A 12,953-nucleotide genomic window follows, 5' to 3' on the forward strand; every position below is an offset into this window, starting at 1 on the left:
AACATCGGGATGAGCTTATATCTTTAAAAATGTCAATAGTTCACGAGATACAGGGTCATTTCTTAATTATGTATCTAGAGATAGAGCATTTTTGAATGCAGCCTAAATACTTATCATCATAAATTGGCTATTGGTGAGAATGATATGAAACCTTGAAAAGGTACATCTCCAGGTTGACTTTTCCAACGATACCAAATTTAACCATAAAAACCCATTTTATCATATAAATACCATTGACTACACAATTTTGCTTATTCTCTAAAATAATGAATATAAATAAATTATAATAAAATTTCAAAGTGAAAAAAATAGTCTGATAAATTTGAATGAATTTCATATATTTTCATAAGACATTACGTGTACATCCACCTTCAAAGATAATTATATAACATTTATAATATAATAATACAATAATATATCCATTTTTTATCATAAGTTAATATATAGTTTTATTTATTTATATATATATGACTATAACAATAATTACAATCATTATCATTATTATTAGTATTTACGTAGGTACGTAGTACAGTACATAAAGAGGTATATTTATAATTGTTTATCTTTCCATCAATTCTATCCTTATCCTCAGGTCCGTATTAAATGCTTTTATCGTTGGTACATATAAATATCTATTTTTACAAACTTTAATTGTCTAGCTCTCGCAAAAATTAAGCCCCGCGCAACATTGATTTTATACCCGACATACATATCTGTTAAATGTATACACACAAGTCCATCAAAATCGTTTAATTATTTTTATCTAATATAAATATATCAAGTCAGTTTTCACATTTATAAATGAATCATTTTTATAATTTTTGGTTACATCGTTTGGTTAACATAAATACATATTTTTTAGGCCTTAGGTAAGATTAATCCGCCTAATAAAATTATTGACGAATCTCGAGGTAACATATTTATTTTCCTCGTAACTCGTAATTATTTTTAAAGCTATAATTAATTGAAAAAGTGGCTGGATAAATCTTCAATTAATAAATAGCTTTATATATTTATTTTTTTTTTTCAATAATTTTTCACATATTTTACTTCTTAAAAATTTTGATTTTAATTTTTTTTTTTTTTTTTCAAACGAGTGACGAGGAATAAATTTAAATTTTCAATATTTATTTAGCATATATACGAATAATTAAATAGAGAACATTGATAAAGAATATATATTTATATATTTATATATATTAAATATTTTTGAATTAAATTTTCAGTACAATAAATAGTCTCACCTCCACCGAGATTTAAATAAATATTATTTAGTAAATAGATACTGTAATTAGCATGCAAATAAACAATCCTGACCGAGCAAAGGATTTTCGTTGTAGCTACAATCATTTAATTGTAAATAATAATAATTATTATTATTTAAGAATAAAAAAAAATAAAATAAATAGGCTTGATAAAAATTCACTCTAAAAAGCAATATTTATTTTTCAGTTTATTTTTAATAATAAAAATAAATAAAAAATTTCTAGTCCTGTTTTTTTAGATTGAGCGGGATTTTATGTATTTAAATAAAAAATCGAGAGCGAGAAAAGCTTAATATAAGAGCTTGAAGACCTCGAAGTCAATAGTGAGTGCTTATGCTTTTAGGGTAACGTTATTATTATTATTTATCAGCGTTAATAATAGTAATAATAATGTATCGGGATCGCCGGGTTGATTTATCCCCATTTCTGGAAGAGACCGACGCGCTGGCAGCGGCAATTTGACCCCCAGAGGTTGCACCTGCAGGAGGAGCTGTAGCAGCAGTCGTTGGGTCTGTGGTCGCAGTTTCCGTCTCGTCGGACGCAGCCTCGTCTGAAGACATACATATACGGGGAACGTCTACTCGAGATTAAGGAAGTCGAGATAAAATATGTCGTAAGGGTTGTTTAATAAAAATTCATTTTTTATTTTCTTAATTTTTTATAATACTAATTTTATTATTGATAATTATTTTATTATAAATAAAATAATAATTATTTTATTATTAAATTATTATGATAATAATAATAATAATAATAAAATTATAATTTATAAATTAAAATAAATTTATAAATTATGATTATAAAATTTTTATTATAATAATAATAATTTTATATTTTATAATAATAATGTTATTATTGATAATTATTTTATTATAAATAAAATAATAATTATTTTATTATAAAATAATAATAATAATAATAATAATAATAATTTTATATATATTAAAAATAATTTTATCTTCTTAATTTTTTGACTAAGATTTATTTTTTAGTGAGTGATAAAATAAGCCATGCTGTTTTTTCAGTGCCAGGGTTTTTAATTCTCTCCAACATCTAAATTAGTTTTTTTTACTTTTTGTTTTATTACTGACATTTATTATTTTATGTTTTAACATTTATTTACTTTACAAATATGAAATTTTATGTTTTGTAATTTTAAAATTACCATTTGTAATTTGTTTATTATTTAGAAAAAAATTGCTAAGAATTTATTGTTGAGAATTCATTTAAAGGGAGAGGAAAAACAATAATGATATTCGTTTGGGAATTTTAGGAATTTAAAATGAGAATATTGTGTAATAAATATACTCACTTTTGCTGTGCCGCGCGCATTATATCTTCCAGGGTGTTGTCAGAGTATTCCGAACCATCCACGGGAATACCATCCATCTCTGTAACAAGTTATTTGTAAAGGAATTACCAGATAAATTGCAGTGATAATTTTAGAAATCGATTGAGTCTAATCAAGTTTAGAAGTTTTCTAGATAGAAGAAGAATAGGTACTTTGTGGGATTACGGGTTGCGGCCCACGCGAATAAACGGAATGTCTTTTTCTTGTACCTTATTCTATTAGTCATATTTTATGAATTAAAGTTATCATTCTATCCGAGATCCAATTAAGGTCACTGATGTTGCTTTAGTAATAAATATATACCGTTAATGTGCTCTTAATTAACATTGCTAAGAAAAACAAATTATGTTATGTAACCAAGTGAATCATTTGCTATTTTTTATCAATTATATTAAAAAATTTTTTATCTAAAATTATAAAATAAATTGCACTGTAAATAAATAAAATTTTGCTTCATTAAGTAATGACTTTCGTTAAATTGCACTGTACTTTTTTAACTATTGACATTTTTAAAGATATAAGCTCATCCCGAGGTTATACTCATCAAGAGCTTTCATTTGAGTACCCACATGCATTTTTGATATATTTTTCATATATACATATATATAACATATATTTCAAAAATATAAGCTCATCCCGAGGTTATACTCATCAAGAGCTATCATTTGAGTACCCACATACATTTTTGATATATTTTTCATATATACATATATATAATATATATAAATATATGAAAAATTGATGTGGGTACTCAAATGAAAGGTCTTGATGAGTATAACATCGGGATGAGCTTATATTTTGAAAAATGTCAATAGTTCACGAGATACAAGGTCTTTTTTCAATTATGTTAAATTTCACTGTACTTTCTTAAATATGGACTTTTTTAAAGATATAAGCCCATCCCGATGTTACACTCATCAAGAGCTTCAATTTAAGTACCCACATTTATTTATTTATTTATTTATTTATTTATTTATTTCGGTATAATAAGACCCAATAGCTGTAAAGCCAGTAACAGGGTCACTGAAATTTTATACAAAGTATACAAGTTAATACAAGGAATAACTTAGTAACTAAAAAGTTTCGTTTATTCGTTAATTCATTCAAGAGTTATTGCACTTTGAAAGTTCAAAAAATAGTGTTCTTTGAAACTTTTATCAGACTTTTGACTTGAAGAGCTCAAAAACCTCATAAGTGCGGAAGTTGCAGGGATGGCCTTTAGGGTCAACCGTTTTCCAGATTTTTTTGTGATAAATGAGCGTTATAAGAGGTGCACTTTTCTGATTTCTCAAACTTATCTTTCCCTCCTCGTAGAGTAATAAATTGATAATTCCGTGAAACTTTTTAAAAATTTAATTCATCAAACTCGGGTCATGATTTTCTTACAGTAAATGAAATAAAGAAGAAAAAAATTTGATACATGAGCAATTTTTTTTTTTAGCTTTATGAAAATTTTAGCGCATCAGAACCAATTTTACATATAAAAATAATTTTTAAGACAGTAATAAATTAATTTTTATCAGTTTAATACTTGAGTAATCAAAATTTTATACATTTAGAAGTTTACGTCTGAATAACTTTAGAATGGCTGTCTTTATGATAAAAGTGTAAAAGACCTTTTTTGTAGAGTGTTGAATTCTCTACAAGAATATGCTATGGACTTATTTATATGAGGTGCGTATGCCGAGCTAGAAAAATAAACAAAAAAAAACAGTTTTTTTTCCTATGTTATTTAAATGGGAACTGAAAAATTAGGGACAGACACCTCTAAATATTAGTATTAAGAGCTTCGCTTTGAACAGGCTTCTGTTCTCACCTTCATGCAAGTTTTCAGCCTGTTTTTTCGTTGAAAAAAAAAAGTCGCCTAAAATTGAAACACCCTAATATATATATTATATATATGTAAATATATGAAAAATTGATGTGGGTACTCAAATGAAAGGTCTCGATAAGTGTAACATCGGGATGAGCTTATATTTTTAAAAATGTCAATAGTTTACAAGATACAAGGTCATTTCTTAATTATGTATCTAGAAATAGAGAATTTTCGAATGCAGCCTAAATATTTATCATCATAAATTAACTATTGATAAGAATAATATGAAACTTTGAAAAGGTACAAAATTTTTCTTATTCTCTTAATAATATAAATTATAAAATAAATTTTTTCATTCAAAATTTTATCTGAAATTTCAAATTGTACTTTTAGTTTAAATTTTTTTAAATAAGAATTTTTATTAAAATTTTCTTGAAATAAAATACCTTATAATAAATTTTACTTTAAATTTATTTATAAAAATTGTTTTTTCATAATTTTAGCTTGTACTTGTAATAATAATAAAAATAAATATAACTCATAACTTTAAAAGAATTGAAAATTTCAACACGTAGAACAGGTTTATCTTCTGAAGAGTGTCATGATAATTTATAACATATATAAGTATAATGCGAAAAAGCTTTTTGGATTAAACGAAGTACACATTATTTGTTATAACAACAAGCTATATATACAAGGTAACTTCCAGCAAATATTGCGTGAATTCCAGGAGATAAATGTACGAAGAAATAATCAAAATAAACCTTTATTCAGGTATTATGTCACGAAAGGAATAAAATATTTTTTTTCCGAGGGTCTGTTGAGATTAAATCAGCTAATTGTTTTTCACTCTACTTGTCCCGAGTTAATATATACACAAGTATATTTAAATTCACGCGAAATAAATTTTTAATTTCAAACATTTCGCTCAGTTTAATTTAACGCGAATGGGAGTGCAATATTTACTCATTGAGGGAATAAATAAAATTAACTTTTTTTAATATTTATTATTTACATAAATTCCCTTCTTTGTTTTTATTTCACATTAGAGTTTCATGAGTTTGCTAACGAGTTTTTCCCAACGCAAGGTCATGCGTGGTTTAAACTTTTATTTGATAAAAAAAATTACTAACCACAAGGGAAAAGTTCGTTTCATTCTGAAGGACGAAGGACGAGAAAAATTTTAATTAAAAAGGAAAAAGTAAAAATTTAAGTTTTAGAAAAATTAATTAATTTTTTTTCTTCAGAAGAAATTAATTTATTTTATTAGAAAAAAATGAAAAATTAATAAAAATTTATTTTTAGAAGAAATTATAATTAATTTTATTGAAAAAAATTAAAAATGAATAAAATATTTTTTTAAAAGAAAAAATTAATTAATTTTTATAAAAAAAAATGACAAATTATGAAAAATTAATAAAATTTTTTTTTAAAGAAATTATAATTAACTTTATTGAAAAAAATTACAAATGATAAAAAAATTAATGAAATATTTTTCTAAAAGAAAAAAATTAATTAATTTTTATAAAAAAAAAAATTAATATTAATAAAAATTTTTTTTCAGAAGAAATTATAATTAATTTTATTAAGAAAAATTATAAATGATAAAAAAATTAATAAAATATTTTTTTTAGAAGAAATTAATTTATTTTAATGAAAAAAAAAATGACAAATGATTAATTAATAAAATTAATGATTTAACCCTTACAAAAAGGAATGACTGAAGAAATAGAAAAATAAGTAAGACCTTGATCGAAAATAATGCAAGCGCTCGAATGAATGCGTCGGAAAAATCAAGTGTGAATGATTAACGATAAAAATAAATGAGTAATATTTCTGAAAATATCTCTGGAATGTTGATCATTCGATCTGGAATAGTGTCCACTCGATGGCACCATTTGTTAGAAAAATGAGGTCTCCAAGATAAAAACAAAAGGTCAAGTTTGTTATCACAACAATAAAAGCGCTCTCTTCCCTTAACAGCATTATCTTTTATAGTTTTTTACCCCAGTTTCTCTCCAGATTGTTTTGACTAACTCTTTGTTTTAGAATTTTAATTATTCCGTGGCACAAACTCCTTTTTCCCACCAATAAATAACAAATTATGCTAATTAAATATCGCTGAATGTCTGCATATGCAAATCCGAGCAAATATACAGCGAGTTTAACTGCGAAGGTGGAAAAATTTGCGGAAATATGGAAATAAAAACTGTAAAACTCAATTACACATTAATTACTGGTTTGACTATGAATATAAATATATTTTTTATGGAAGAAAAATTTTTAGCCTCAATTAAATTAATTAGAAAAATTTTTGCGAATATAAGAAAAATTATATTAAAGTTTATTTATTGAGTACTAAAAAAATTATAATTATAATTACTTAATTATTGTACTTGGCTGATACATTGAGAAAAAATTTTTTTCCTGGAAGTTTATGACAATTTGTCACGCATCTCCGCGTTGAGAAATTACTTTGTGAAAAAAGTCCGCTGCCAATATTCCGCATGAATTAAAAAAGATAAAAACACTTTTATGAAGATCCTCAATATCGATTTTTTTCTTAATAACCATAAAATGTATCTTAGTAGTAAAAAAAACGCGTAAATACAGAATATTAATATTTGATCTCGTAAAAAATTTATTGAGGTGACAAAAATTGTATTGAAAAAATTTAGCATTTAAAAATAATTATTTTATTTTTATAATCACTTACTTAATCTAATAATAATGATATATTTTTCATTTTAAATTTATTTTAAACTTAGAAAAATGAAATTTTAAAAATTTATTACATTAAGCTTTAAATAAAAATATTTTGATATTTAGAAAATAAATGAATAAAATTTTGCTTTATTAAATAATGACTTTTGTTAAATTGCACTGTACTTTCTCAAATATTGACATTTTTAAAGATATAAGCTCATCTCAATGGTACACTCATCAAGAGCTTTCATTTGAGTACCTACATGGCATTTTTTTCATATTTTATATCTATGGTATTTGTGAAATATATAAATATATAAAATACATGAAAAATCGATGTGGGTACTCAAATGAGAGGTCTGGATGAGTGTAACATCAGGATAAGCATATATCTTTAAAAATGTCAATAGTTCACAAGATACAAGGTAATTTCTTAACTATTAAAGTTTTTAAAGATATAAGCTCATCCCGATGTTACACACATAAAGAGCTTTCATTTGAGTACCCACATGTATTTTCATATATTTTTCATATATACATATATATAATATATATAAATATATGAAAAATTGATGTGGGTACTCAAATGAGAGGTCTGGATGAGTGTAACATCAGGATAAGCATATATCTTTAAAAATGTCAATAGTTCACAAGATACAAGGTAATTTCTTAACTATTAAAGTTTTTAAAGATATAAGCTCATCCCGATGTTACACACATAAAGAGCTTTCATTTGAGTACCCACATGTATTTTCATATATTTTTCATATATACATATATATAATATATATAAATATATGAAAAATTGATGTGGGTACTCAAATGAAAGGTCTCGATGAGTGTAACATCGCGATGAGCTTATATCTTTAAAAATGTCAAAAGTTGTGAAGATACCAGGTAATTTCTTAGCTATTGAAGTTTTTAAAAATATAAGCTCATCCCGATGTTGCACACATAAAGAGCTTTCATTTGAGTACCCACATGTATTTTCATATATTTTTCATATATACATATATATAATATATATAAATATATGAAAAATTGATGTGGGTACTCAAATGAAAGGTCTCGATGAGTGTAACATCGCGATGAGCTTATATCTTTAAAAATGTCAAAGTTGTGAAGATACCAGGTAATTTCTTAGCTATTGAAGTTTTTAAAAATATAAGCTCATCCCGATGTTGCACACATAAAGAGCTTTCATTTGAGTACCCACATGTATTTTCATATATTTTTCATATATACATATATATAATATATATAAATATATGAAAAATTGATGTGGGTACTCAAATGAAAGGTCTCGATGAGTGTAACATCGCGATGAGCTTATATCTTTAAAAATGTCAATAGTTGTGAAGATACCAGGTAATTTCTTAACTTTCGAAGTTTTTAAAAATATAAGCTCATCCCGATGTTACACACATAAAGAGCTTTCATTTGAGTACCCACATGTATTTTCATATATTTTTCATATATACATATATATATAATATATATAAATATATGAAAAATTGACGTGGGTACTCAAATGAAAGGTTTTGATGAGTGTAATGTCGGAGTGAGCATATATCTTTAAAAATGTCAATAGTTTACAAGATACAAGGTAATTTCTTAACTATTGAAGTTTTTAAAGATATAAGCTCATCCCGATGTTACACACATAAAGAGCTTTCATTTGAGTACCCACATGTATTTTCATATATACATATATATAATATATATAAATATATGAAAAATTGATATGGGTACTCAAATGAAAGGTCTCGATGAGTGTAACATCGGAATGAGCTTATATCTTTAAAAATGTCAATAGTTCACAAGATAAAAGATCATTTGTTGATTATGTGTCTAGGATAGAGAATTTTTAAATGCAGCCTAAATACTTATCATCATAAATTGACTATTGGTGAGAATGATATGAAACCTTGAAAAGGCACAGCTCCAGGTCAAGACCTTTCTAATGATACCAAATTTAACCATAAAACCCCATTTTATCATATAAATACACTGGCCACAAAATTTTTCTTATTCTCTTAATAATATAAATTATAAAGAATTTTTTTTTCCTCAATATTAATTGATATATATTAACAATTCTTTAATAAATAACTCAAAAATTTATTTTTCTTAATTATTAAATAAAAAAATGACCAATTATTGAAAATTGAATACCTTAAAAATTCAATTGCCGAGTTTATAAATAATATTGATAAAATTTAACTATAATTAATAATTGAAAAGGATTAAATGAATTATTTTATTAAAAAATCAAAAATCCGTTTAACTATCAATGATAAAGAAGATTCAACTCAATGTCAAATAATTTAATACAGGTTGAAAATAATTAAAGCAAAAGTTCGGATGAATTTTAATTGGATTAACTCGCGAGTGATTATTCATTTTAATCATAAACAGTGAAACAGAGTTCAAGTGATTGTTAATCAAAGTTTGAAGCTGAACGTTAATAATTATTATTATAATTCGAAACACAAATGATTTAATTACGTAGGCGAGTCAAAGCGAGGATTGACAAGTTAATTACTGTAACATTACTGTTGCCGCGGCGTATTTCATAGAAGCTTAAATCCACAGCGTCGGTCACAAGTCATAAGTCAAGAGTCAAGCCAGACTAATGTAAACAGAAGTTTACTTTGCAAATAAATTCTGGAGCTAAATTTAAGGGATAGAAAAGCTGCCGCTATTTATAGTCTTGTTTGACCACAGACGTATCTAATATACTGCTTACTAAGCTTAAAAATTTTCTCCAACGTTTAATTTGCATGCAACACACGATTTTAGTAGTAAAATATTGTTGCAGCTTTTGTAAATTATATTTTACATTGCAAATTTTAGTTTGGATAACTTTTAAATTATCTTTATTTAAAGCCGCTTTCAAAATTACATGAATATTTTTAAGTTTGTAATTTTATAAGGGAATTATTTTTAAATGAATAAATTACGGATTATATTTTTCAAAAGAAGAAAACTTTTTTAATTTTATTGCTTTTCATTTTTTATTAAATTTTTTCAACAAAAATTCAATGCAATTTTTAAAAATAATTTTCTTTTATTAAAAGCTTAAATAAAATTTCTATTAATCAAAAATAAAAGAAGAAAAATTGAAACACTTTTGATGCAAACAAAAAATTTTCTACGGATTATATTTTTCAAAAGAAAAAAACTGTTTTAATTTTATTAAATTTTTTCATCAAAAATTTAATGAAATTTTTAAAAATAATTTTCTTTTATTAAAAGCTTAAATAAAATTTCAATTAATCAAAAATTAAGGAAGAAGTAATTGAATAAAAACTAAAACACTTTTGATGTAAATAAAAAATTTTTTACGGATTATTTTTTTTCAAAAGAAGAAAACTTTGCTAATTTTATTATTTTTTTATTATTTAATTTTTTTTATCAAAAATTTAATGCAATTTTTAAAAATAATTTTTTTTTAATAAAAGCTCAATAAATAAAATTTTGAAAATTAAAAGAAAGAATTGAAACACTTTTAATGCAAACAAAAAATTTTCTTCTGGAAAAATTTCACTTATTTTAGATTAAAAAAAAAGAAATTAAACTTACCTTCTTCAAAATACGGTCCAGCATTGGCTCCAATGGCCAAGACACATAAAATGAAGAAAAGACAGAGAATACTTATTTTGTGAGCCATTGCGATTTTTTAAAACTTTTTTTTTATAAAATCCGCTGAGCACTTTTTTAAAAAATAATAAAAATATTTTTTTTTTTAGAAAGAAAGTAAATTATTTTTTCTATTTTAAGAAGAAAATTCGAAAAATTGAATCGATGGAAGCAAAAGAAGATAACGAGTCGCTACCGCGAAGTCGTACGGGGTGCAAGTGAGTCTCCGTCGAGATGACGACCCTTATATAGACCAGAGAGGCGTGGCCGCATCGTCGGACGCGGGGTGCATGCCGGAGGACAAGAGCGGGGGCGAGAAATGTCGAGGATTTGCCATACCATGCCGGTGTCTTATCAGCGTACAGGGTTTTGTTGTTCAAGGGGTTTACTTACTCTGTGAGCTTACTCTTGGTATAATATATAGAAATAGATATACTGCAGGGTGGAATACCAAGAGATCAGCTGAATCCAACTTTTAAAACCGTACCAGCGCAAGTACTGGCTCTGCAGAAGTTTCAGTACTTGATACTTGGCTCAAAACTCATCCAGGAATTATTTCCGAGCCATCGCTTTTTATTCTCATTCAACCCTCAGCAACTGGTTGCAATGCAACTGGTACTCTACTGTCATTTTTATGCATTACCAGTGTACTTTTTTTTATCCACACTAATTTATTTTTATTCGGAGGATTTTCTGTCAATGAAACTGCTTGGATTAATTTAATGAAAAAAATTACTGGGTTATTTTTTTTCATTTTATTGTAAGAAAAATTTTTTTTAAATTAAAAATTTATTAGCAATTTTTCAGTCACTATGTGACTGCTGTGACTTGAGAACTATAAATAAATAAAATTTTACTTTATTAAATAATGAATTTTTTCAAATTGCACTGTACTTTCTTAATTATTGACGTTTTTAAAGATATAAGCTCATCCCGATGTTACACTCATTAAGAGCTTTCATTTGAGTACCCACATGCATTTTTAATATATTTTTCATATATACATATATATAATATATATAAATATATGAAAAATTGATGTGGGTACTCAAATGAAAGCTTTTGATAAGTGTAACATTGAGATGAGCTTATATCTTTAAAAATTTCAATAGTTTACAAGATACAAGGTCATTTCTTAATTATTGACATTTTTTAAGATATAAACTCATTTCGATGTTACACTCATTGAGACCTTTTATTTAAGTGCCCACATGGCATTTTTTATATATTTTTATATACTACATATATGTATATATGAAAAATATATCAAAAATGCATGTGGGTACTCAAATGAAAGGTCTTGATGAGTGTAACATCGAAGTGAGCTTATATCTTTAAAAATGTCAATAATTTACGAGATATTTGTTACATTGCACTGTACTTTCTTAACTATTGAGATTTTTAATGATATAAGCTCATCCCGTTGTTACACTCATCAAGAGCTTTCATTTGAGTACTCACATGCATTTTCATATATTTTTCATATATACATATATATAATATATAAATATATAAAATATATGAAAAATTGATGTGGGTACTCAAATAAAAGGTCTTGATGAGTGTAACATCGGGATGAGCTTATATCTTTAAAAATATCAATAGTTTACAAGATACAAGGTCATTTCTTAATTATTGACATTTTTTAAGATATAAACTCATTTCGATGTTACACTCATTGAGACCTTTTATTTAAGTGCCCACATGGCATTTTTTATATATTTATATATATTACATATATGTATATATGAAAAATATATCAAAAATGCATGTGGGTACTCAAATGAAAGGTCTTAATGAGTGTAACATCGGGATGAGCTTATATCTTTCAAAATATCAATAGTACACAAAATACAGTGTCACTTCTTAATTATTGACATTTTTTAAGATACACACTCATTTCGATGTTACACTCATTGAGACCTTTTATTTAAGTACCCACATGGCATTTTTTATATATTTATATATACTACATATATGTATATATGAAAAATATATCAAAAATGCATGTGGGTACTCAAATGAAAGGTCTTAATGAGTGTAACATCGGGATGAGCTTATATCGTTCAAAATATCAATAGTACACAAAATACAGTGTCACTTCTTAATTATTGACATTTTTTAAGATACACACTCATTTCGATGTAACACTCATCGAGACCTTTTATTTAAG

At 25.2% G+C, this 12,953-nt stretch overlaps 1 protein-coding gene across 2 annotated transcripts; it reads right to left on the minus strand.

The window, feature by feature from the left end:
* Nucleotides 1-1,503: 1,503 nt before the first annotated feature.
* Nucleotides 1,504-11,005, minus strand: LOC123261312 (toxin Tbo-IT2-like). 2 transcript variants are annotated; one of them, XM_044722906.1, is made up of 3 exons: nt 10,724-11,005; nt 2,578-2,656; nt 1,504-1,815 (listed from the first exon to the last, which is right to left on the minus strand). In XM_044722906.1, the coding sequence occupies exons 1-3, from the start codon at nt 10,809-10,811 to the stop codon at nt 1,680-1,682; spliced, it is 303 nt and encodes a 100-aa protein (XP_044578841.1). In that variant the 5' UTR covers nt 10,812-11,005; the 3' UTR covers nt 1,504-1,679. The 2 variants fall into 2 exon arrangements, with proteins under 2 accessions (XP_044578841.1, XP_044578839.1); XM_044722904.1 differs by having other exon boundaries at nt 1,504-1,842.
* Between the last annotated feature and the right edge of the window lie 1,948 nt (nt 11,006-12,953).

The sequence above is a fragment of the Cotesia glomerata genome, linkage group LG3, assembly GCF_020080835.1.
Source record: "Cotesia glomerata isolate CgM1 linkage group LG3, MPM_Cglom_v2.3, whole genome shotgun sequence".
Taxonomy (NCBI): Eukaryota; Metazoa; Arthropoda; class Insecta; order Hymenoptera; family Braconidae; genus Cotesia; species Cotesia glomerata.